Raw genomic sequence first — 26,748 nt, forward strand, 5'->3', positions numbered from 1 at the left:
CCCCCCCCGCCGCCGCCGTCGGGGGGCGCGGGGAGGGGGTATTTAGGGGTGCACCTCCAGCCGCCCACTGCAGTCCCGTGTCTCGCGGGCCTACACGATGGAGGGACGTCGGTGCGTCTCCCGGCCGGTCTTCGGCCGGGCCCTGGTAGCCGCAGCCGGCCTGTTGATGGTCGCTGTCACCGCAGCTGGCTCGCCAGGTGAGGACAAGGGTGGCTGAAAAAATGCCACAATGAACAGTTCGGTTCAAATGATTTTGATTGTTACGTTATGTATGCTTGAATTCCGTAGTATGAAGCACGTATGAGTCACCGAAATGAATGTCAAGCGAAATGCGAATAGCTAAGGCAAATGCAATAATACTAGTATCTGTCGTCCGACGCCATGAAATCCATTCCGCACATATTCTAATATATTTTTGATGTCTCTTTCAGCATACCAAACATCACTAAAGCCTACAGAAGCTCGTAAGTAACTAGCAATCGCATGTAAACGGCGAAAGTGGTTAGTGTCTGTGAACTGTTTCAGTCTTTCTAAAAGTGCACCGTAGCTTAGCGTAACCCACGCCGGGGCACATGGCCGCGTTTTTGCATCAACATCCACAATGTTGTAGTGCCACCCCTCCCCCATGTTTTTTTTTTGCGATAGCTCCGAACACGCTAGCGATAGAGAGCTGAACCTCGGCATACCTGACCTATGATTCAAGCCGGATCTTTTGACTTCAAGTCAAAAGATCAAGTTTTGACTTGGTCAAATCAGGTGCATTTGCCGGATAGCCCGTCGTGAAAACGCCTATTACGAGCCTCACAACTTGTATATTTTGTATTTTTCCTAAACGTCATATAAGGTCAGTTCATTTTCGTGACCTCACCATTATAAGTCAATGGGGGAAAATGAAAACTGCTATTTTGGCGCCGGGAACGATCTCCAACTATCCCAAGCACACAGAATCGTGCTTTCATGCACTCCTTGCCAGGTTTGATGCGTTACTTTTGAAATGTTGATCTTGCGTGACGTCATTTATGACGTCATTATGGTCATATTAGTTTTCGTCAATAACTCCCGAGCAAATTAAGCTAGCGAGTCGGAAGAGCCACCAATGGACTCAGGAAGACCTGCCAAATCGAATGATATGCGACATGACCCCTTTCGACCAATTTAGTGACCTGGGGGCACTGACCTGACCATGACCCGGAGTCAATACCCTAAGTTGACCTCACCCAAACAAAAAGCATAGCATTCGATGCGCCTGAGCGAGGCGAACACGATGCTGCCAAAATGGCGGCTCTGCGGCCGTTTTTTGCGAAGCTATTCACAAAAAAAGAACCGGACCTTGGGGCATTTGACCTGAACTCAGATCTGGTCAGAGGTAACTGGTTGACCTAGGGCCTTAACCCTCGCCCGTATTGGTGTTTTTCCAGCCGCGAACGTATAAGGGGGGGGGGGGTCCGTTGGACCCCCCCCCTTGCCGTTTCGCCCCTGATCGAGCTAGAGTTTCGCGGAAAAACCAGCGTGTTGCCCGTGACGAGAGGAAGCCGATGATACCTAATTTTAAGGTCCTAGGTCATTGGTTGACCTTGCAGGTCAGGTCAATGACCCAAAAGTCGGGAAAATCGGGACCTGTTAGAACGTCGTAAAGTGTGGCTGCTATGGGGTTTTTCGGGGCGCTGATCACGAATATCATGTTAGTTTTGATCACAGATGATGTATTTATGCATTTAGTCCGGGTCGGGTCAGGTCAGGTCAGGTCAACCAGTAGGGGTCCTGCCGGGTATTCCTAGGTGTCAACCGCCTCTGACAGCTTCGTAACATGTAACGAAGGCACCAAAACCACTTCGTAAATGTTCATATGGTTGCTAAATTCGAATTCAGCTCCAAAAACTGGCCTAGAAACATGTAAAACTCGAAAAGGTGAACCGAGGTCACCAAAGGTCAATGACCTGACCTGACCTTCAGGTGACCTTGATTCCCACCCTAATGCATGGGGGCAGCATCATATCACATGTTTGAACGCTTGAAACCACGAAAAGACTGCAAACGCGCGGCTAATGCGAGCCGACATACGCCGAATCGCGATTCCGGCCAAACATGGTCTCGAAAAGTAGGTCACAGGTCAAAGGTCATTGGGGTCAGGGTCATGAAATTTTCAGGGTAGGTGTAAAGTTGATTAACGCGAGAGTACTGAAAGTTTCGTCGCGATCGGCCGCTTTTTACGCGAGTTATTCGCGAAAAACCATGGGGGGGTCCGTTCGACCCCCCCCCCTATACGGGCGAGGGTTAAAATCGGGTATCAATCGCTGTGTCTCGTAGCGGCACTCGTTTTTTTCCGCGACGCACTAGCTCCACTAAGGGCCAAATGGCGAAGGTGGGGTCGCCCCCCCCCCCCTCCCTCGGCCGGCACGTGTGTAGAAAACCAATAGGTCCGGCGAGGGCTAACATGTTTAGAAGTTTTTGACGAAAAACGGTAGGGGGAGGAGCCGGACAACGTGTCCTCCTTTGATGGCTGCCAGCTGGCCGTCACATGGATTGTGAAATGCAAGAGAGACCGGTCAATTGATTTTGGTGGCTCTGACCAAAGCTTCATTGAAAAATATCTCTGAAAGATCTAAATACTCGACTTCACTATGCACCGAGAACACAGGAAAAAGGATTATTAGGTATGCACTGTGCGCCGACGCACCACATGCAATAGTTCAGCAATCTCATTTGTTTGGAGCTCACGTTTAAAAATGATATGGTCAAGGATGAACGTCGGAATAACTGCTGGCTAGGATTAGCGTACTTGTAATGGATACCTCTCAATGAATAATAGTGAATTCTAACAATATTTGTAATGTATGTAATGGTGATGAGCTGTGCTTTGGTGTAACTTTAAGCATGATATTTCATACATGATTTACTTTTCGAATATGCGTTTGGCTGAGAATGCTAAAATCTTCTCAGATATTCGCCCACATCGAATAACTACTGATGAATATTCAGATGAAATGGTTTGCCCCCTCATCAGGCGAGGAATTTTGGACCATTTTAGGTTAACTGTCAGCCACTGTAGGTGATCTTTCATCACCCAGTGGTCCACCGATCACTAGCAGACCGCTATGCAGCTGGCGAGGAGCGTTCACCACGCAAACAGTGCGCCAGAACCCCAAACAGAGTCCGCCAGAGATGCGTCTGCATACTCTCACCCCCGCGTTGACTGTTTACGTGATCGGGTCAATCACCATTTGCAGACATCGCCCTTTGTCCATTTACATATATATTCAGAGTATCTAACGATCACAGAAACGGCCTTATCGGCTGAGAAAAACCCCACCCGCGCCCCGTAGGGGGGGGGGGCCGAAACGGCACCCCTGTCCCTTTCCGTCGATATCTCCTAAACGGCTGGAGATATCGCCACCAAACTTTCAGGACCCCTCCGGACATCAATTTTACACATTGTGACCAAAAATTCTTCCAGAGGCTATGATAGGTTGGCCACAAATGACGTCAGAATGACGTCATGTTCTGCCATTTTCGACCGAAAAAAAGACCTTCGCGAGAAGAGCTGTCAGGCCTACAGCTTTGAAGATACAGAAAAATGATCCGACATAAAAGGTGTAGAATTGACAGGGCTACAAAACTGCGATCTCGGATTTTTGAATTTTTTTTTTCGTTTTTACCCCCTAAAATCAAAAAAAGCATTTTTTGGATATAATTGCCAAAAAATCCAAAAAAAATTTGAGTTAAAAAAACGGAATATATGTGATAGTACCTACCGTCTTCTATCTACATACCAAATTTCAGATCAATATCTTGTTTTTTGGCCAAGTTATAGCAAAAAAAACTGTTCAAAAATGATGACGTCAAATTTTCAAACTCAATTTTTGGCAATTCTAGACCACGTAGAGCAAACAAAAAAGACCACCATTAGACTCCCCGTGGAGAGCTGCGTCGAATCGATACCCATTTTATGCAAAAATATCAACTTTGAAATTTGACCTAATTTGACCTGACCTTGACCTGACCTTCACCAAAACGTGACCTAAGCTGGCCCCAAAGGCTGCCTGACCCACATAATCGCATTTGTCATGTAAAATGGACCATAAAACATGCATCACACGACACTTTCATATTGTGACCCCCAGGTGACCCCCAGTGACCTGACCTCTGTGACCTGACCTGTGACGTCATCGATTTGACCTAGGTCAATTAAATTTGGACACAAGGTAGTTCCCGGGTGAAGCTATCGAACGCCGTTTGAATTTTGAAAATCGGCCGGTGAATTTTCGAGATCTTAGGGGGGCCGAAACGCCCCCCCCCCCCTACGGGTGGTAGGGTCCACCGGTAGTCCTACGGGGCGCGGGTTAAGACATGTACTCGTATACTTGCAAGAAGAGCATCATCATTTCAGTTTTGTCACCAGTAAAAAGTGTGCTATATCTAGGTATATTATGCGCCTTCTCGTATATACTTAGATAAGCGCCACCACACCGCACACACACAAAATACACAGGCTTTTGACCACGGTACATCGTCTGAAAATGTTTGTTGCAGCAAAAAAATGAACCCTTTTGAGCTTATTTTAAAGTGAAATGATTAAAAAAAAATCTGAATACCGACCGATGCTTTTTATATGTTAGAAATAATGTTTTATCAGTTACATGATTAGTATGGACAAAAATTCCAAAGTTAGCAATTTGTTCCTACCATTCAAAGCGATAATGAGAGACATGTTACTTCCGACCATGCTGAAGAGCAAAAGACCGATCTGAAAATTTGACATTCAATGATCTACACATATCATGCATCACCCAGGACGGATGGGACTATAACCACGCTAAAATTTCGCCCTATCCCTGTTGGGTCCAGCATACATTCCCTCTCCTTTTCGCGTGCCTTTCACTACTGTTCCAGTGCCATGTCGTCACGGGCTGGCGTTCATCGACCAGTGCCAGAACCGGTGCACGTGCACAGTGGGCGGCCAGTACCAGTGCACCGAGAAGGGCTGTCTGAACGGTACTCCCGGCGAGCCGATGGCCTGCGAGGTCGACGGAGAGATCCGAGTCACCGCCGGCTGGCGACTGTTCTGCAAGCGCGGCATCGTCCGCGCTGAGTCCAGTGAGTCGTTCGGTCGGGAAACGAAGGTTTGAAATTTGAATCATTCGGGCTGGATCAGACATTTGTGAGGAGGGTTCAAGTTCCCAAATGTAACAGCTTGCAAAATGACTTGAAACTGCTTTATTCTTATCTTACAATAAAGTTTACATTCACTTGCAACAACTTCACTTACATGAAGTTGAGGCATGGGTTCAGGGCCAGCTAGATGTTCTTTAGATATATTACCATGTAGTGTCGATCTCCAGTGCATTGACCGTCTGACGTTCTCAATGTCTTAGCGGACTTGAATTCCCAATGTACTCCGGGGTCTTCCTGGCAAGAGGCCTGCAACACCTGTACCTGCGTAGCCACCGGGCAGATAACGTGCACCAACGAAGACTGCCAGAGTGGAGACCAGGGTCCTTTCCACTGCCAGGGCAAGACCGACTGTCAGCACGGAAAACGTAGGAAATTGAGAGAGAGAGAGAGAGAGAGAGAGAGAGAGAGAGAGAGAGAGAGAGAGAGAGAGAGAGAGAGAGAGAGAGAGAGAGAGAGAGAGAGAGAGAGAGAGAGAGAGAGAGAGAGAGAGAGAGAGAGAGAGAGAGAGAGAGAGAGAGAGAGAGAGAGAGAGAGAGAGATCGGCAGATCTCTGGGAGCACATGCAAATGTGACGTGGGCGCTTTTATAAACGACGCTTTTTGGTCCCTTATACGACCTTGAGTCAGATGCGTGTTACTCAACCACGGTAGCCAACGGCTGTGGCGTTTCTTTTTATAGACACTGTGTTTAAAATTTGTCGCGGTCTGCAACTGTATGTGGGTCGAAGAACCATCTCAGAAGACCCTCAGTGACCTCGTCACCGATATTCGTCAGCGATCCTGGGTGGCGGCGGTGGCGACGTTCCCGACATCCCTGTCAAGCGGTACTGCGACGGCCCGTGCCCGGCCGACTGTGGGGAGGAGCTGGACGCGGCCGCTCAGTGCGTGCGCTGCCGCTGCCTCCCGGACCTCGAGTTCGGGGACGTGGTGGTGGCCGTGGACGAGCCGTGTCCCAGCGGCCTTCAGCAGGGACCCACGCTGTTCGCCACGAAAATCTGCCGTGGACAAGGTGTGTACACAAATTTGAAAATCAGAAATGCAAGTAAGGGGCACAATGACAACGTCATGTATCTTTTCTCCTCAACTTGCTTGTTTGTCGCCCGGATGTTCAATAATATGTTGCTTTCGTCACATCTGTATAATCACCCGCCAACGTCGTAATATTCCATTCGTTAAGGCGATGACCATCCAAACAAAATTGACTCTTCCCTGAGCTAAAAAAAACCTACAAAGATTGAAAATCGACTCAGCTAACCGCATCCTACCGCAACACAAATGCGACCTTATTTACAGGCTGCACGCCCGGCTCGGGTCCTTGGAACGCCCTCGGAGGCGGTTGCAGTCTGTGCATCTGCACTCAGGACGGCGAGCCGGCCTGCACCCCGTGCCAGCGAGACCCAACACGTGAGTATGTAGGTTAGTCGTGCAACATAACTATATACCATCGGCTGTCGAGCACAAATAGATGGTTCGGTTCGCTTGAACAAAACTAATGAAAAGAATGAGCATCTACTAATGAATACAAGCAGTGTTACAAATGGTTATGCATGCAATATGCGTATGATTTGCTATTCATCGGCTGGGGAAGTATACAGTTATTATTTTTATAATAAACTCCATGAGTCCGGTAATCGCATCTATGTATCTAACATCCTTCAACAGTGTTTTGTGAAATGCAACTCAAATATGACGAAGTCTGCGAAGCGATTTTTGACGCTGGCGATGAATGTTTTGCAGCACTTACCCTGACATGCGACGGTGGTCTGCCGGAATGTCCTCAAGATTGTGGCACCAAGTACAACAAAATCAAGGATTGCTTCGACTGTCCATGTGGCGTAGGAGAGCCGGGAGACACCCACGTTGCGTTCGAGGAGCCCTGTCCTCCCGGTACCGACTTCAGGGAGTCGGGCGCTTTCTTCAAGGCCTGTGGACCCATCGACACGCTACGTGAGTCTCTCATACTGGTATGCTTGTATATGAATGTTGTATGTACTGCTTCCAGAATACCTTGATAACTTCCGTGCTTTCAATGATCGAGACAATCTTTTGAATGCTCATTTCTTGTTTATGATAGCCTGGTAGTTTGTTGCTTCCTTTCATGAATTAGCGATGAGCATGTTTTAGGATGGTGTAATCATACTCTGGAAACAGTTATGTATTATGTAACAGGGCATTGCGAATAGTAGGTACTGGAACCACATCTCTTTTAGGATTATATGTGTATTGCAATAAATTGGCGATTGCTCAACTGGCAAGCGTCGACCGGTTTATCAGACAATAGCCCTGGGAAAACCCCGCATCACCTATCTCAGAGATGGTGGGCATTGCTGCTGCAAATAACCTTGCCATGTTTGTTTGTAAATGTTGCAGCAAAGGGCGACACGAAGATCTGCGACAGCCTCGAGTGTCCGGCCGACTGCGGCACGGTGCGCGTCTCCACCCAGGAGAACTGCGCCTACTGCCAGTGCGGCCCCGAGCTGGCTCCGGGGGACACGGTGGTGCCTATTTACCAGCAGTGTCCCCCGGACACGCTGCCCGGTCCCACCCAGCTGACCACCAAGGTCTGCCGGGCCCCCACCAGGGAAGGTGAGCCGCTGCCGAAAACCGGTCCGGCATATTTTTACCCGCAAAATATTCTATGGAAAGCACTCCTGGTTGTGATCGGGATTCGGGATTCATCTGCTAGTTTGCGGTTTAGTCTCATGGATGTGATTGTATCTAAATCCCTCTGTCTTTTGCGCTGATATTCTGCTAATTCCTCTGCAGACATAATATTTATGCATCGGATGAATTGGTCACTGGAAGTTTTCAACCAGCTTCGCTAAATCTTTGCAAGATAAATCGTGCTGACGTTGGACACATCCAGTTAGTAGTTGGCATCAGCTGGACTTCAGTCGCCACTGCACTGCTGATGCTCATATTCTGAGTCATTGAGACGGGAAGCGAGGGTTGCGGCTGAGCTTTGTTACTTGTTTCCTCTTTGACATCTTGTTACGCAGCTGAAACAAATCGTCTGTTGGGAAAACTGGATCAACACCGAGTACCGCTTTCCCGACGAATGCCAACTCGTACTGAGGAACCTCGGGAGTCGAACCCGGCTGCATAAAACAACCTAAAACACCTACCTGGCATTTCGAGCCTCGGCAACGCGCTGCCAATGTAATAAGCCAGTCTTCCCGTCGGGTGATATCTTTCTGCCGTTGGAATGAAAGATGTTCATTTGGAGTCAATTGTCTCTTCTCATGCTTTTTCAGAATGTGTACCAAATACCACATATAACATCAAGTGCGACATTTGCATCTGCCAAGATAGTGGTGTCCCCACGTGCACTTTGCGGGACTGTACCCTTCCAGGTGAGTATCGAATGTCTCGCTGTAAAATTAGAGTCACTAAAAAACTAATGCTAATTAGCATATAGCGCGATCTTCATTTTCACAGTTCACACCGCGAAACATATGTCTTATACCAGAATGTTATTTGTCCTACTAAGCACACGTTGCTCTCTCAAATATTTCCTTTATGAATCATAAATATAAGCTTATATCAATCATCAAGCGTTCACCACTAGATGAAGCCGAAAGCCTGAACTACGATAGCTCTTGACCAGAGTGCTAAAGCATGTTGAAGAGTGCATATCAAAACAGCAAAGGCCTAATTTTCTTCTGCAGAGTACGGCGACGTGCAGGTGTGTGACAGCCAGCTGCGGGGCTGTCCGGCCGACTGCGGCACGGCCGGCTCCGACAGCTACTGCCAGTACTGTCAGTGCGGGCCGCGCCTAGAGGAGGGCGACATCACTGTGGCCATTGACGAGCCGTGTCCGCCCGGCTTCACCACCAAGGAGCACCAGTTCGCCACCAAAACCTGCTCACCAGGTGCGAGTAAATGTGTTAATATCGTTGATGCACCGCTTGCCAAGCCTCTGATTTACTACGACAATACTGTAATAATGCTTTATACCTGACCATCCAAATGCGCTATCATCCAAAAAACATTCGCATTGTCGCGATAACTCCTCAATTTAGCGGTCCAAATGGGAGTGTATTGTTTCCGATTCTCATCTCTCCGGCTGTCGGTGTGCTTGCTTGTTTAGCTGTTCCGGGCGGTGGCCGCGAGGGCCGCCAGTACTGTTCTGGTCCGTGTCCGGCCGACTGTGGCGAGGTGTTGGACGCCGCCTCCGGCTGCTACCGCTGCCAGTGCGGGCCGCAGCTGCAGTTCGGTGACGTCCAGGTGGCCATCGACGCCCCCTGTCCGCCCGGACTGGCCGAGGGACCGAGCCAGTTCGCCACCAAAGTCTGCCTCGGACAGGGTGAGCGACGAGTGACGCTACGAAACCGCGACAAACTCCATTCCAAAACCAGCCATGACTTCTTCAATCACCAATGCTTGGATCTCAAGAGAATTAGGATGCATTTTTAATTGAATTAACTTGTCCTCTCTTGCCAAGCGTGTTCCTTCTCATCTTTTCATCCGTCGGTATTTGTGTCTTGTTTCATATGGATAAAAGTTGGAGCGACGTCTTGCATCTCGCGTGCGCTTCCTAAATAGTAAATATGCCAGGCCAGTGTTCCGTTTAATGCTAGTCACAATCCCGTCTAACTTCCCGGGCTTCACCCTCGCTGTTTTTCACAGGCTGCCAGCCGGGCTCGGAGTGGAGTGTGCAGCACGACGGCTGTAGCCGGTGTGTGTGCACAAACGATGGAGAGCCGGCTTGCACGCCGGGAATGCGATTCAACCCTCATTCGACTTTTTTGCGCTCGAATTCGACTTTGCGCAAAATAAAACGACAGCGCTTAAAAGCGACAGTTGCCGCAAATTGCACACTCAAACTGCGCTGAAATACGACATTTCTTTCATGTCGCAAAATCTTCAAAGTTATGCATTCTAGGAAGCTCGCTGCAATGAAAAGAGGTAAATTTAGCCCCCCGGAATATGTGATAGTATCAGGACACTGTTTGATTCCGCCACAAATGAGAAAAACGCGATGCAGAACGATGCGGTAAAACTGCGCTCATTCGCGACAAATCGTGGGTAAATTGCGCCTGTATTCAACAGTCCTGTTGGACCCTGAGTGGTCGAGCACTTTCCGTTTTTCTGTTCTCATTCGTTTATTTCGTAACCAATCTTTAAAAAATGATGCTCATTTGAAAGAGATTTTCTCGCTCGTCATTTCTGATGCATAATGCATACATTTGGTACATCACACTCACAACCATATGTACTTGAATTTTCAGATGAAGGATTTTGCCGCGAAGACGGAGTGGGTGTCGTATACCTTACCTAGATGTTGAGCTGGAATTCGGTGAACAAGTTTTTTTTTAAATAATGACCTGAAGGTGACCCAAACACTTTTAATTGATAGGTGTGTTTGCAAAACGCATTCCAACAGCTTTTTTTTTGCTTTTAACACTGTATTTTTCTCGAAATACCTGTTTGAATAATCTTCCCGAGTCGACTTCAGGCGCAATTATCAGACACTTAGCCTAAAAACGACACTACCGAGTCAGATAAAAGCGCACTGCGCCATTTTACGACGCTCTGCAGTATGATCCGAGCGCATATGCGCCCTTTCCAGACACTTTTATGTTTGATTTGGGCGCATTGCACTTACACTTGACGGCACAATTTACTTGACAGAGGCGGCTTCAGCCACTGGTTTTGTGGATTTAATGCCTTTTATGCTATACTTTAGCATGTTTAGATGTTAACGACCAGTTTTGTTGTATTTACTCTATGCGCATACTTACCTGTTGCTTGCGCGGAACCCCTCTTCATTAGGCCTGTTATGCGTAAAGTATTAGCGGAGGGGATTTCCTTCGCACTGGTGTATGTGCTGCCAAATGTGTCCGTGTGGCGCTCAGCTGGTCGGTGTTGGCCGAGATATGAATGCATAGGTGTATGCAAGGCGGACGGCTCCAGTGGCGGTCGCAGGGGGGGGGGGCATCAGGGCCATGCCCCCCAAAAGGCAAATCAGGGGGGCATCATATCATTTGCCCCCCCCCCAAACAACCGATGGGCCCCCATGGCCGTATGGGGCCCTGGCCCGTATTCGATTGTCACGAGGCTCGAGAAACCCACGCCAGCTATTAACAGCTCCTATACCAGTCTTTGAGGGTCCTACACTGACCTCTGAGAGCCCTTCAGTGGCGGTCAAGCGTCCACATTGACCGCTGAGGACCCACATTGACCTCTGAGGGCCCTCCACTGGCCTTTAAGGGCCCCTAAACCGGCCTCAGGGGCCCATCCGGCGTCTGATAGCCTCACGCCGGCCTCTGGTGGCCTCATTTCTGTCTCTCTAGTCCCAAGACTAGCCTTTAAGTGCCTCTGAGGGCCCCGCACTGGATTCTGAAGACCCGATGTCGGCCTCTAAGAGCCCGCATCGGCCTCTAGGGGCCCATTTTGGCCTTTGAGGGCCCTCCGCTGGTCTCTGGGGTCCAACGCCGGCCCATGCCGGCCTTTAAGGGCCCCACACTGACCTCTGAGGGCTCATGCTGGCCTGAAAGGACCCACATTAGCCTCTATGGGCCCCGCACTGGATTCTGAAGACCCCATGCCGGCCTCTAAGGGTCAGCATCGGCTTCTGAGGGCCCATCTTGGCCTTTGAGGGCCTTCTGTTGGCCTCTGGGTTCCAACGCCGGCCAATGCCAGTCTTTTAGGGTCCCATTCTGACCTTTGAGGGCCCCATGCCGGTCTGTATGGGCCTACATTAGCCTCTGAGGGCCCCCGCACTGGATTCTGAAGACCTGATGCCGGCCTCTAAGAGCCCGCATCGGCTTCTGAGGGCCTATCTTGGCCTTTGAGAGCCTTCTGTTGGCCTCTGGGGTCCAACGCCGGCCCATGCCGGTCTTTTAGGACCCCACACTGACATCTGATGGCCCGTGCTGGCCTGTAAGGACCCACCTTAGCCTCTGAGGGCCCCGCACGGGCTTCTGAAGACCTGATGCCGGCCTCTAAGAGCCCGCATCGGCCTCTGGGGGCCCATTTTGGCCTTTGAGGGCCCTCTGCTGGTCTCTGGGGTCCAACGCCGGCCCATGCCGGCCTTTAAGGGCCCCACACTGACCTCTAAGGGCCCCATGTTGGCCTGTAAGGACCCACATTAGCCTCTGAGGGCCCCTGCACTGGATTCTGAAGACCCAATGCCGGCCGCTCAGGGCCCGCATCGGCGTCTGAGGACCCATCTTGGCCTTTGAGGGCCCTCCGCTGGCCTCTGGGGTCCAACGCCGGCCCATGCCGGTCTTTTAGGGCCCCACACTGACCTCTGAGGACCCCATGCTGGCCTGAAAGGACACACATTAGCCTCTATGGGCCCCGCACTGGATTCTGAAGACCCCATGCCGGCCTCTAAGGGTCCGCATCGGCCTCTGAGGGCCCATCTTGGCCTTTGAGGGCCCTCTGCTAGCCTCTGGGTTCCAACGCCGGCCAATGCCAGTCTTTTAGGGTCCCATTCTGACCTTTGAGGGCCCCATGCCGGTCTGCATGGGCCCACATTAGCCTCTGACGGCCCCCCGCACTGGATTCTCAAGACCCGATGCCGACCTCTAAGGGTCAGCATCGGCTTCTGAGGGCCCATCTTGGCCTTTGAGGGCCTTCTGTTGGCCTCTGGGGTCCAACGCCGGCCCATGCCGGTCTTTTAGGGCCCCACACTGACCTCTGATGGCCCGTGCTGGCCTGTAAGGACCCACCTTAGCCTCTGAGGGCCCCGCACGGGCTTCTGAAGACCTGATGCCGGCCTCTAAGGGCCCGCATCGGCCTCTGAGGGCCCATCTTAGCCTTTGAGGGCCCTCTAATGGCCTCTGGGGCCCAACGCCGGCCCATGCCGGCCTTTAAGGGCCCCACACTGACCTCTAAGGGCCCCATGCTGGCTTGCAAGGACCCACATTAGCCTCTGAGGGCCCCTTCACTGGATTCTGAAGACCCAATGCCGGCCGCTCAGGGCCCGCATCGGCGTCTGAGGGCCCATCTTGGCCTTTGAGGGCCCTCCGCTGGCCTCTGGGGTCCAACGCCGGCCCATGCCGGTCTTTTAGGGTCCCACACTGACCTCTGAGGACCCCATGCTGGCCTGAAAGGACACACATAAGCCTCTATGGGCCCCGCACTGGATTCTGAGGACCCCATGCCGGCCTCTAAGGGTCCGCATCGGCCTCTGAGGGCCCATCTTGGCCTTTGAGGGCCCTCTGCTAGCCTCTGGGTTCCAACGCCGGCCAATGCCAGTCTTTTAGGGTCCCATTCTGACCTTTGAGGGCCCATGCCGGTCTGTATGGGCTCACATTAGCCTCTGAGGGCCCCCCGCACTGGATTCTGAAGACCCGATGCCGACCTCTCAGGGTCAGCATCGGCTTCTGAGGGCCCATCTTGGCCTTTGAGGGCCTTCTGTTGGCCTCTGGGGTCCAACGCCGGCCCATGCCGGTCTTTTAGGGCCCCACACTGACCTCTGATGGCCCGTGCTGGCCTGTAAGGACCCACCTTAGCCTCTGAGGGCCCCGCACGGGCTTCTGAAGACCTGATGCCGGCCTCTAAGGGCCCACATCGGCCTCTGAGGGCCCATCTTAGCCTTTGAGGGCCCTCTAATGGCCTCTGGGGCCCAACGCCGGCCCATGTTGGTCTTTTAGGGCCCCACGCTAACCTCTGAGGGCCCGTGCTGGCCTGTAAGGACCCACATTAGCCTCTGAGTGCCCAATTCGGTTTCTGATGGTCTCAAACTGCCCTTTGCAGGTCCTGTACTGGTCTCTGAGGGCCCTAATTTTGCCCCTAAGGACCCAAACCAGCCTCTAAAGGTCCCACACCGGCCTCTGAGGGTCCCAACTCCCATTTCTGTCTTTGGGACCCAAACTGACCCTTATGTGCCTCTGAGGGCCCCGCACTGGATTCTGAAGACCCCATGCCGGCCTCTAAGGGCCAGCATCGGCTTCTGAGGGCCCATCTTGGCCTTTGAGGGCCTTCTGTTGGCCTCTGGGTTCCAACGCCGGCCAATGCCAGTCTTTTAGGGTCCCATTCTGACCTTTGAGGGCCCCATGCCGGTCTGTATGGGCCTACATTAGCCTCTGAGGGCCCCCCGCACTGGATTCTGAAGACCTGATGCCGGCCTCTAAGAGCCCGCATCGGCTTCTGAGGGCCTATCTTGGCCTTTGAGAGCCTTCTGTTGGCCTCTGGGGTCCAACGCCGGCCCATGCCGGTCTTTAAGGGCCCCACACTGACCTCTGATGGCCCGTGCTGGCCTGTAAGGACCCACCTTAGCCTCTTAGGGCCCCGCACGGGCTTCTGAAGACCTGATGCCGGCCTCTAAGAGCCCGCATCGGCCTCTGGGGGCCCATTTTGGCCTTTGAGGGCCCTCTGCTGGTCTCTGGGGTCCAACGCCGGCCCATGCCGGCCTTTAAGGGCCCCACACTGACCTCTAAGGGCCCCATGCTGGCCTGTAAGGACCCACATTAGCCTCTGAGGGCCCCTGCACTGGATTCTGAAGACCCAATGCCGGCCGCTCAGGGCCCGCATCGGCGTCTGAGGGCCCATCTTGGCCTTTGAGGGCCCTCCGCTGGCCTCTGGGGTCCAACGCCGGCCCATGCCGGTCTTTTAGGGTCGCACACTGACCTCTGAGGACCCCATGCTGGCCTAAAAGGACACACATTAGCCTCTATGGGCCCCGCACTGGATTCTGAAGACCCCATGCCGGCCTCTAAGGGTCCGCATCGGCCTCTGAGGGCCCATCTTGGCCTTTGAGGGCCCTCTGCTAGCCTCTGGGTTCCAACGCCGGCCAATGCCAGTCTTTTAGGGTCCCATTCTGACCTTTGAGGGCCCCATGCCGGTCTGTATGGGCCCACATTAGCCTCTGAGGGCCCCCCGCACTGGATTCTGAAGACCCGATGCCGACCTCTAAGGGTCAGCATCGGCTTCTGAGGGCTCATCTTGGCCTTTGAGGGCCTTCTGTTGGCCTCTGGGGTCCAACGCCGGCCCATGCCGGTCTTTTAGGGCCCCACACTGACCTCTGATGGCCCGTGCTGGCCTGTAAGGACCCACCTTAGCCTCTGAGGGCCCCGCACGGGCTTCTGAAGACCTGATGCCGGCCTCTAAGGGCCCGCATCGGCCTCTGAGGGCCCATCTTAGCCTTTGAGGGCCCTCTAATGGCCTCTGGGGCCCAACGCCGGCCCATGTTGGTCTTATAGGGCCCCACGCTAACCTCTGAGGGCCCCATGCTGGCCTGTAAGGACCCACATTAGCCTCTGAGACCTGAGTGCCCAATTCGGTTTCTGATGGTCTCAAACTGCCCTTTGCAGGTCCTGTACTGGTCTCTGAGGGCCCTAATTTTGCCCCTAAGGACCCAAACCATCCTCTAAAGGCCTCTACACCGGCCTCTGATGGTCCCAACTCCCATTTCTGTCTTTGGGACCCAAACTGACCCTTATGTGCCTCTGAGGGCCCCGTACTGGCTTCTGAAGGATCGATGCCGGCTTCTGAGGACCCATAACGGTCTTTAAGTGCCTCATACCGACACCTGAGGCCCCACACTAGCCTCTGAGGGGCCCCAAACTGGCCTATGAGGTCTCTACACCGGCCACTGATGGCCCTATTATGTTCTCTGGGGGGCTCAAGCCTTACCTTTGGGCGTCACGCACTTGCCTCTGAAGGCCCACATCAGCCTCTGGGGCCCTACCTTAGGCCTTTTCCCTTTGATGCCCTTCGCTGACCCTTGGGTCGAACACCGGCCTCTGGGGGGTCTGACACCGTACTCTAAGGGCCCCATTGCAGCCTCTAGGTGATAGGTATCGCCGAAGCGCTATCGATGGGCCCATAAGGGCGCTGTACGGTGAGGAGGGCGCTATAATACGATAAGGAGGGCGCTGACAGGTCAGGAGGGCGCCGGCAAGTGTGGAGGGCGCAGAAAGATCAGGAGGATGCTGTGTGGTAAGGACCATGAAGGCGCCGACTGGTCAGCCCAGAGGGCGCCGAATGTGAAAAGGGCGCCGGCAGGCCATAAGAGCGCTGAATGGCGAGAAGGGCGCCGACAGATCAGAAAGGCGCCGAACAGACAGAAGGGCGCTGAAGATGATGCCAGGGTGCTAGATGGTCAGGAGATTGGGGGTGGATGTCTGGCAGTTCAGGATTGTGGGTGCATCTTCACCCACAAAGAGATATAAAATTGTAAACCTGGGCGCCAGTGCCGCATGGTGTACCGCAATGGCTAACCGTCGAGGGCGCCTAGAGTGCTGGACATTAGAAAGGCGCCTTCGGCGCCCCGAAATGATCGTGGAAGGCGCCATCCAGTGAGGGCGCCTACTAGATTTGGGGGGGGGGGGGGCTAAAGCCCAGTGTGTCCCCCCCCTTGGCTGCGCCCCTGTTTAGAGCGTTTTACTGTTGTGTTTTCTATCAAGATAAGGTCGATGAGATTGTTGCCTGTGCCCGCGTTATGTACCTACCTACTGTGTGCGGCCGTCTGATCCTTGCGGGGCGGACGACCATTGACGTCATTTCGTCAGCTGAGCAAATGTAAACAAACCTACTGACGAGTTAACCCCCTAATATACGGCCTTGGACGATAAACCGATTAATGAATATTGTCCTGGGCCCTGGCCCCTGTCTCACCGCCCGACGCTGCGCGCGCTGGGAGCTAAGGCATACCCCTGACGTCACTCGAATGACGTTGCGAGCGATCTGTTAGCTTATGATGAATCGCGTTTGGAACAGAGGTCCTAAGGAACCAAGTACAAAGAGAACAGAGGTTTGAGTGCGAGTGCTGCTAGCGTGCTGGCGGAGCGGCGCGCTAGCGTTTTGCGATGACGTCATAGCTTAGCGTCAGAGTGAAGTTTGTTGATATTGCCATGGAAACCCAACGCGCCGACGCGCGCAGCGCACTCAGCGATCTGCTGTGAAACACCACCCTGGAGTCAAGGTCACTGGAGTAATTGGGAGACATTTTCACTGAAGTTCCTCTACGTCATTAACGCCTTTGGTTTCACACTCGAACGCCGTCAACAGCCACAGTATCTATAATAGGGCAAAGTTTCCCGAGTATTTCATGATAGTAACTACAGAATGCAGATGGACCAGAGACATGCGATCAGCAGCTCATGACTATGACATTCGGTTGAAATAAATCAACCACCAATGAAGTCATAGCCTACGATTAGGCAGCCCAATTCAAAGAAGATATGCAGCCGTAGATTTGTGGACGGCTCCGGCTCCGGTTGAGTACCTAGGCTCTTATTGAGCTTCGGACGCCACAAGCCATTTGCTACTTCTTCCCCACTTTCTTACCCCCCCCCCCCCCCTTCCTCCCTGATTCCGCCACTGGCGGTTTCTGTCGCCTGCCGGCGCAGATGGAATGGGTGCGCTCGGACGGCTCAGTCGACTGTTGTTGTAAAGCGCAATTTGTTAAAATATGTGCAATTCTAACGCCGAATTAATTCGAAAAAGTGTCGAATGCCAAATCGTCTCCTGACTACAATGTTTGATGGATTGGCAATATCGTTGGTACCGAAGAATTATGAAACATTTATCTCGCTTTATTGAAGAGAGCAGGTTAAACTGAGCACGTTTATTGTCTTTAATTGCGTACAACTCTCGGTTCGATATAAGCGCACTCTGTCTATTGAAAGCGCACCTCTAGGTCACGTGACTGGGGTGTGTCACGTGATTGCGCTTAAAACCGAAATCGGCGTCACAGGAGTGCAAACGAGAGCCTTCTGGTGAGCGACTGAATTTCGTGCCAACAGTATGTTGATACGAAGCTTATATCGCTCAAATTTGATGAGCATATAAGCTGATGAAATTATAAACACCGCTTGCTTGCAAGTCAATTTCATTTCAAATTGACGCACTTGCGCAATACGCACAGTCGCACGCTCAGCCATAGACCTCTGTACACCGCATACAGAGGTCATACGGTGTACAGAGGTCTATGGCTCAGCGTATTCTTTTCTTTTTAGCGTCCACACTGACATGTGACGGAGGACTGCCGGAGTGCCCTCAAGACTGCGGAAGGACTTACAACGCCGGCAGGGACTGCTTCGAGTGCAAATGCGGCGTGGGGGAGCCGGGAGACACCCACGTTGGGTTCGAGGAGCCCTGCCCTCCCGGTACCGACTTCAGGGAGTCGGGTGCCTTCTTCAAGGCCTGTGGACCCATCGATACACTGCGTGAGTGTACAGTGTATGCTCCATTTCCTCCATCATTGCATACATTGGTTTGTTAGGTGCAAGCGATGTTTCCTCTCAGGCCACCGTTGCGGTGTTTTCTCTCCCAACCTGCACTTATTACGTCTCCCTTTCTAACCGTTTCACACTCACGTTATGTTTCGTTTTTTCCTTTGTGACTTTATTATATTCTTATTAATTCTATCTTTGGAAAAATAGCCAAAGAGTTACCTATATACAAAATGTTGGGGAGTTTCCATTCCACTAGCCGATGTCATCATTTCTTCCCTTCTGTCACTCACCTCTGCCCCGCCCCGCAGCGAAGGGCGACGTGAAGGTGTGCGGCGGCAAGCCGTGTCCGGCCGACTGCGGTACGGTCCGCTTCTCCTCCCGCGAGAACTGCGTCTATTGCCAGTGCGGCCTGGAACTGGCGCCCGGCGAGGAGGAGGTACCGGTAGATGAACCCTGTCAGCCGGGACTGGTCGAGGGACCCCGTCACCTGGCCACCAAGGTGTGCAGAGCGCCCAACAGAGAAGGTGAGCAACTTCTGCACGGACGCCTGACTGCTGATAATGGAAGCAACGGAAGGTTGAACTGAAGAGCAAAGTACGGCTCGTTCGGGAGAAAAAAAAAATGATCAAGTTCATGTCACTTCTCGCAAAGGCCGACACATCATTTTACTAGTAGCATGTCATGACATACTTCGAGTAAACGGCTGATGAGAACATAGTGAGAGAGAACGTTTCCTAAGGATTACGGGCTTACTTCTGGCACGATTAAACCTTTTTCGTGATTAGGAGCGAAGTTACTCACTTCAATAACTCGCCTAAGTCTACATCCTTAATTTCAGAATGCTTTCCAAATTCTGGTTTAGGTGGACTTTTCAAGATTTTTTTCTGATTTACTGTGGACATTCTGTTTTGGTGGACCCAAAAAGTCCACGTAAAAATAAACGCACAGAACACCTTTTAGCTGGACGTAAACGTATCCGAAAGAACAAGTCTGTTTCGGTGGACTCAAAAATTGTCCACCTTAGGCGCCATCTATCTCTAAACTAAAAAATTTGATGGTTCGTAGTTCCAATATCTGCCACAGACGGCGCCACCATCGGCTGGCTCTGTGTTGAAGCTCGGAAACGCACGCCTTGATCAGCGCGGGCTAGCGCGGGCATGCAGCAAAAACGTAACATGATATGATTTATAGTGTGGTCTGTGGAATGTGAAGCGATCAAAATAGACGTTTGTTTTATTTTTAAAAAAGTGTAAAAATAAATTAATTATATTATGTATCTTAGAAACCCGTGAATTAGAGTATGATGAAGTTTTGTGTAGTTGCAACAACACTGTTTTTTGTTGCGGTGTTATCGGCGCGGCACGGCTCACCACGTGGCGGTGTCAGTGTTGGGATTTGGAAGAGATAAAGCTTTGGGTGGTACTAATTTGTGTTTTTTTTTTGTGCTGGGAGCTTTTTGAAGTCTGTGAGGTAAGTGGAAATTATTTGTAGACATCTATTTGTTGGATACTGGTATTGCAGAGTACCGATTTGCCATGCGATTGTTTGGGCCGGACTTGCAGGCGTCACACTTCAACTTCTTTTTGCAACCAAGGAGCGGGGCCGGATGGTCACTATACCCAGAGATGCTTTCTAATCAAACCAAACCAAAATAGACCTAACCAAACCTAACCAAACCTGACCTAACCAGTACAACCTACAACCTAAAACCTACAACCTAAAACCTACAACCTAAAACCTACAACCTAAAACCTAAAACCTACCACCTAAAACCTACAACCTACAACCTAACCTACAGCACCTCTCCTTGGTTGCTAAAAGAAGTGTTACGCCTGCTTTACGACTACCCTTGAAATGTGGCTAGCCGCTACTTGCTATTTCTTTACAAGATCTCAGGCCTCGGGGTCAATTAATGATGTAGGTACTCTGGCTCCGGATCAATTCAACAAAATGCAGGGCTGCCCTACATTGTGCACTAACCTGTTTGAAGTATGTACTTGTGTTCAGGATCCCAATCTGAATCCAGTTTAGGGGAAAACACCATGTTTATAAGTGTAGGTTTTGGGCAGTGGCGCCGGGCGCGGGAACCGGGGGCTAGCGGGGGCTGAGCCCTTCTAACTTTACCCCTAATTTGGGGAGGACAAGCTGCCCTAATAGTTCCTGGTCTCATGAAAAGTTGTGGGGCACTGCTCCCACGGCCCCAGAGTTGTGGGGGCAAGCTTCCCTCACTGCCCCCTCCCCCGGTTCCTGTGCCTCTGTATGAATCTATGAAATTATGTTGGTAGATTTCCGATTTTGATTCCTCCAGCTGTGAGGAGGGGGGGGGGCTCAAATACATAATGAGCCCCCCAGCCGAAAAGTTGGAGGGGCTCAGCCCCCGCTAGCCCCCCCGGTTCCCGCGCCTAACTAGGTCATTCAAAGACATTTTATGGTCATGACCTCTTAGTGTATTGTCAATAGGCCAAAGCTTGAAGAGTCTCTCAATCCCAAATGGTTTTCAGCTCAGTTTTAGCATTTTGTTATCTTATGGGTCACCTTTAATGAAATTAAGACCCACTTTGGCCTTATGACCTTAACTTATGGGTGGGTCCCCCAATGACCTACCGTTATGTCCATTTTGTATATCTCAGAATTTGTATATCTATGACCTGAGGTAAGGTCAGGTCAGATTCATTATCTTTACATTACAAGCCTATGGATAAATTTGAAATGCGCACCGCTTTGTGGAAACGAGTCAAAACCACTCAAGTCTTTCAGGATTTTGACATATTGAATCATCTATGACGATCCAGGTATCATTTACTGACAGAGACAGGAAAAGGTCATCTGAGTTCGTGCGAGGTCATCAATAGTTGCTTGTCAATAAACCATGATAAATTGGCGCTAAAGACATGTAAGTGGCACCAAACTGCTTGCCTTGCCAAGTCACGCGTCGTTTGCTATACAACGTGACGTATCAACCCCGCCCCTATTGGGTCATGACCTCTCCCCCACCAGAGGTCAAGTTTTAAATTGGCCTTAATGAAGGTCATCAAGTATTTGTTTCGAATCGCCTCGACAAGAGAAGCACAATGGTGTCAATTTTATGTCTTTATTCAAAAGTTTTATCTACTATACTTAGGTTACTATTTCAATAACATTTTATTTTTATGACCTCTGGTGACCTCAATATTGACCTGACGCATTTTTATTTAAAAGTTGTAGCTCTTTGACCGACCTATCAAACGCCGTTTGCTGCGTCGATGCGTGGTTTTCGAGAAATAACGGGGGGCTGATAAGCCTGCCCTGCCTGCCCGGAATCTTACCTTTCAGAGCCCGCCCGGAATATGGTTTAAGGGTGTATACTGTATACAGCGGTGTCCTTTGCCCAGTTTTTTTTATTTTTTAAGTTGCCCAACATGCCGTACTCAACCATACAACTGACCTTTTAGCATCATTTGTGTATAACACTGCAAATTGCACACATCTCAGCCATTTAAATGTAGCGATTGAAGGCATAATGCCAGTTGCCTCATAAAATATAATGGTACCTATATACCTAAGTGTGTTGTTGAGAAGGTCAACAATGTAAGGTTTTCAAGTGAGGAGTAAAGGCCAGCTCTAGAGTGCATTGTACTAGGAACCGTTAATACCTTGTTTGAAAGTCTATTTTTCTTGACCTTTTAATTCAATTCGTTGTTGGAAAATTGCAGTGGCAACAAAAATTATGAGTCACCTGCTGCATGCCCGTTGGCCATACAGATTGTCTTCTTTCTGCCTTAGTTACTAAAAGCGGCTAAAGAAAGATAAATGCTTACAGAAAAATCTCACCATACAGGCTTTCTTTCCAGGTGACTTGTTAGCTATCTTACATGCAGGCTTTCTTTTCAGGTAGCTTGGATGTTCAGGCCACTTTGATAGTCCAAGATGCTGTCTGGTACTAATGTACGCAAGGTAAGATGTGGGGTCATCCAATCTGTTTTATGTGTCTGCATTTAACAATCTCCATATCCAAATAAATAAAGTAATATTTATTTCGAAAGAACCATTCTGTATTGAGTTACTTCTGCCGTGCCTGTGAATCGTGAGAGGCAGTTTCACTGCCTCAAAAGTTAGAAATATGTCCTTAAATTAAAGTGGGAATGGGGAAGTAGGGTTAACCATCATTCTCCTTCGTTGCGCGTATAAAAGACCCATTGTTCTTTGAGCTGTTAATTATTTCCCTTCCCTTTCGAGACGTATGTGAAGGACAGAAAATTGATTTTTAAATTCAAGGTGATGCGAGTAGATCATCACAGGGTAACCAACACTAACAAACTAACTAACACAGGATAGTAAAACTAACTTTTGTTGAGAGGAACGGCCGAAAACGTAGGCAAAGTTTGGCGGCGCTACGCACGGTAATTTTCCGCTCAGCTCAGAAAAAATACGGGTTGGCCGTCCAGACTGGTCCAGACGCCCCTTCCCGGCTCGGCGCGGATTAGTGGGAGTGAATGAGTGAGTGAGTGAGTGAGTGAGTTACATTAACCCGCGCCCGGCTGGGGGTCCTGGATTTCCACGCCCTGCTGGGGGGGGGGGGGTGTTTGAACACCCCTCCCCTTCTAACTCGGCTCCTGGGCCACGTAGCGATACGCGGAAGGCGGCGTTCGAAAGAGCGCCAAAAATAATGACGAAATCACTACGGTCAATTTTTTGGTCAAATCAAAGGTCAGGTCACCAGAGGTCATTGAAGGCAAAATTTCGCCGATTTCCAGGTCGAATGTCGACAATTTCCATGAAGCCAACGCATAACTCGGGAACCAATAGAGGTAAAGCGCCGCGGAAAAGCGCATTCGATAGCCCTATTAACGCCCTTTCTGAATAATTCTCTCAGATTTGACCTAACGTCAACGGTTTTGCATGCAGGGGGCAAAAACTGCAAAATAGCCGATTTTTTCGGAAACAGTTTTTCTGCAATGATTTTTTACCCAAGCCTTGTACGAGCTTACTTTTACCGACATCGTGTTCCTCTCGTCAAGACGCATCGAATGAACTATAACTTGACCTTGAAAGGTCAACTTGAAAATTTGACATCAGGTCAAGGTCATGACCTGACCGGAAAGTGTCATGTTGCATATCAGTTGATCCGTATCGTCGAGCTGAACACATCTAAGGCGTTTTTATCGCTCTAGCATGCCTCTATCAAAAGTAATTTGCGAAAAACTGTTGATGCCATTCGTGACCTAAGATGACCTCAGGGCATAAACAGGGGTCATGGACACCATTTTCATGTTCAGTGTGTATAAATTACTTGTAATTCAGTGTTTGGGAGTGTTTATAATGTCTTTCGTCCAAAAGAGGCGCATTTCAATTTTCTCCCATTGACTTATAATGGGGAGGTCGCAAAATTGACCTGACCTTAGGTCATCGATATCAAAATTCTGAAATATGCATTTTGTACATGCTATTGCTCTTAGCAATCTCTGAAAGTTTCAAAGCGATCGGTCACTCGGTGTAGCTATGACAGACATTGAAACTATGAGGTGAGGTCACTTCAAGTGACCTGGTGACCTGACCTTGAATGACCTTGGTCTGAAATTTTCACAACATGTGTAGAATTGATGTGTGATAAGGCGTACAAAAAACGAGCGCCGTTTTTGAGATATTTGCGAAAAACCATAAGGGGGGTGTTCAAACACCCCCCCCCCCCAGCAGGGCGCAGGTTAAGGGGGCGCATGTAAATGAATTAATCATTCCTTTCTACCCGAATTATGAATGATGAATTGCGTGTTACCATGATAACCCTTCTATTTTTTTTTTAAATCATGGTGTGTCAATTGAAGTGAGGTAATATTTCTTTTTTTTTTAGAAGCGACCAGCAGCTGTTACTTCTGGACGAAGGAGGAAAGTGGCGAAAACTGTTCAGGTAAGTGTTCGTTCAGTATCCATATGCGAAAGACATTATTCATATTTCGTAAGCACCACAATTGTTTCTCATTTTGTTAATGCTTAGCTAGCAGACAATTTCATGAAGGTTTACTGTGGGTCAAACCTGGTTTGCTGATACAACTTTTACTGAGGGCATTATTAAAGGGATAAGTCCCGCGGAAGCAGCCAGGTAGCGCCTACACAATATGCAATGGCGCCTCACTTGCACCTACTTGTGTGTCTGGTCGGGACTATCTCTTGTGGTATTAATTTAAAGAGACGCTAAAATTGTATTGAACGTAATGTTTAATTTCTCCTGCGTACTTGCTCTTAATCGGTTATAATCTAAGCAATTAGTAATGAGCCAAGTTACAGATAAAACGGCCAAGTTATGATTGATGGCCAAATGTTGCCTTGAGCAAAATAAGGCAAAATGTTTCATCAACAATTACGATTTAATTTCGGATTTTGAAAGATTAGTTTTTAACTTCTCTTTTATATAGCTGATATCGATAAGACGACGCGCCACTATTACCTATCATCAGCCTCTTTTTGCAGGCTGAACACTAAAGCTAACAGTGCATTAGGAACACGTGGAGGGGGGGGGGCGAACTTACCAATTAGTTAAGCTAAATTGAAGAAAAGGTAATTGACGGAATCGATTTTTTCAGGATCTCTATTTTGTGGAAAGAATATTAGCCCACCAGTGGAAAGACGGCAACATGATGTACCTCATCAAGTGGCAAGGTTTCAGGTAAGCGTTGGAGAGTGGGGATAACTGGGACGCGGGAGAAGTGGGACACCTTCAATATCTTAGTGACCGATTGGACAAACAATTTTGTTTTTGCATATTTTCTCATGAATTCCGTTGGTGTGCAGACTTCATCGTATCATGTACTTGTATCTATTCCCGGGAATGCGGTGGGACCGCTGGCTCTTGAGATAAAGGGACCAGGCCTTCTGGTTCTTTCCATGGTTGTTCAAAGTGGGCGTTTGGTTGCGTCATCCTGCTGGAATGTCCTGGTGGTTATCGCAGTAATAGCATGGTCTTTCTTGGCCCCTGTTTCAACATATGCAGTATATTGTGTCGATGCGGGTAGCCTCGACACTTTGTGTGCACTAGGGTTAAAAAAGAAAACGATTCATTGATCGGTCTGATGGCTAGGGTCATTCATTCCTTGGTTTGGGAATCACCGAATAGGCCTCTGAACCCGTTGGAAACGTCATTGTGAAAAGGACATTGATATGCTTTTACGTTAAATCAGTTATTTTTATTGATTAGGTTCCTTTTAAAACTACAGAAACTGCATTCTGCCTAACCAGTAGTGAATAAAAGACATTCTTTAGCATGTTAACTGGTCGAAATTTATGGGTTTAGAATTGAAATAATTCACTCACATTATTTTATTTCACGCACACACTCGCGACATAATTCAACTACCTAAGGGCGACGCCTTGTTTGGGTGTCGCGGGCCGAAGGTTGTGTTTTGCATTTGTGCTAGGGGTCTTGCCATGGAGGATTCCATTGAAAACCTGAGGATGACGGAATCTTTCCCCACTCGCAGGGAATGGGGCTAAAGATCCCGAGATACCGGTGACATGGAACATTTACGGTGCGACGCCGCGAGAAAGAAGCCATCTAGCTTCCAAAGATAATCCACTTCTACTTGATTGTTTTTTTTTGTTTTTTTGTTAAGCTGGCCTTCTGACATCCTTTCCTTTTCCAAAGGATGCCTACGTGGGAGCCAGCGCAGAACCTGAATCCTGTGATCCTTCAAAAGTACCACGGTAAGAGCCATACATTATGCATTCCAGTTAGCTAAACAAATCTACGGCTTGTGTTTTTTATTGGGTTTAGGTGCATGCAATTGTGACTTAAAAGAGCGTTTAATTTTTCAGTCGTTGCTTGTTTTGTTGTGCTTTATCCCATGTTTGGTTTTTGATGGACTCCATCCTTTATAAGAGCTTTCTACATCAATTTATGATGCGATTTTGTTTTCTTGAACGCTGCGAAAGTCAGTGGGTGGTTTCCCCAGGGCGTGTGACTGGTCTGCCCATTGCGTGTCATATGAGCCAAATGATGTGGCAGTCGGGTGCCCCTAAAACCAAAATCATTAATTGCCGTGTGTGTACTGTGTACCTATATTTGTGCCTTGTGATTGTGTATGTACAAGGGGGGTGTTTGAACACCCCTCCCCCCTGTGGTTTTTCGCGAATATCGCCGCCGTTTTTGGCACACCTTATCATACATCAATTCTACACATGTAAAAATTTCAGACCAAGGTCGTTCAAGGTCAGGTCACCAAATCACTTGAAGTGACCTCACCTCATAAAAAGTTTCAATGTCTGCCACAGCTACACCGAGTGACCCATCGCTTTGAAACTTTCAGCGATTCCTAAGATCAGTAGTATGTATAAAATGTATATCTCGGAATTTTGATATCGGTGACCTAAGGTCAGGTCAATTTGCGACCTCCCCATCATAAGTCAATGGGAGAAAATTGAAAGGCGCCTCTTTTGGACGAAAGCCATTATAAACACTACCGAACACTGAATTA

At 49.6% G+C, this 26,748-nt stretch overlaps 1 protein-coding gene and 1 long non-coding RNA gene across 4 annotated transcripts; both read left to right on the forward strand.

Annotated features, from left to right (window-relative positions):
* The first annotated feature begins 64 nt into the window (after positions 1-64).
* Positions 65-18,890, forward strand: LOC122374292 (SCO-spondin-like). The gene is made up of 15 exons (XM_043352945.1): positions 65-197; positions 432-464; positions 4,891-5,094; positions 5,373-5,537; positions 5,947-6,180; positions 6,465-6,575; positions 6,909-7,118; positions 7,542-7,757; positions 8,426-8,524; positions 8,840-9,043; positions 9,262-9,477; positions 9,801-9,889; positions 17,827-17,845; positions 18,086-18,295; positions 18,613-18,890. Exons 1-15 carry the CDS (start codon positions 98-100, stop codon positions 18,888-18,890), a joined length of 2,388 nt encoding a protein of 795 aa, XP_043208880.1. The 5' UTR covers positions 65-97.
* Positions 18,891-19,162: 272 nt separating this feature from the next.
* Positions 19,163-26,398, forward strand: LOC122374293. Of its 3 annotated transcripts, XR_006255191.1 has the most exons (6): positions 19,457-19,474; positions 19,587-19,774; positions 22,175-22,237; positions 24,132-24,188; positions 24,862-24,944; positions 25,920-26,398. It is a non-coding gene; the product is annotated as an uncharacterized LOC122374293 (long non-coding RNA). The 3 variants fall into 3 exon arrangements; XR_006255189.1 differs by having other exon boundaries at positions 19,163-19,774; positions 25,920-26,394; XR_006255190.1 differs by lacking the exon at positions 25,920-26,398 and adding an exon at positions 25,756-25,858 and having other exon boundaries at positions 19,163-19,774.
* The last annotated feature ends 350 nt before the right edge of the window (positions 26,399-26,748 follow it).

The sequence above is a fragment of the Amphibalanus amphitrite genome, unplaced genomic scaffold (genome assembly GCF_019059575.1).
Source record: "Amphibalanus amphitrite isolate SeventyFive unplaced genomic scaffold, NRLGWU_Aamphi_draft 001635F_arrow, whole genome shotgun sequence".
NCBI classification, from domain to species: Eukaryota; Metazoa; Arthropoda; class Thecostraca; order Balanomorpha; family Balanidae; genus Amphibalanus; species Amphibalanus amphitrite.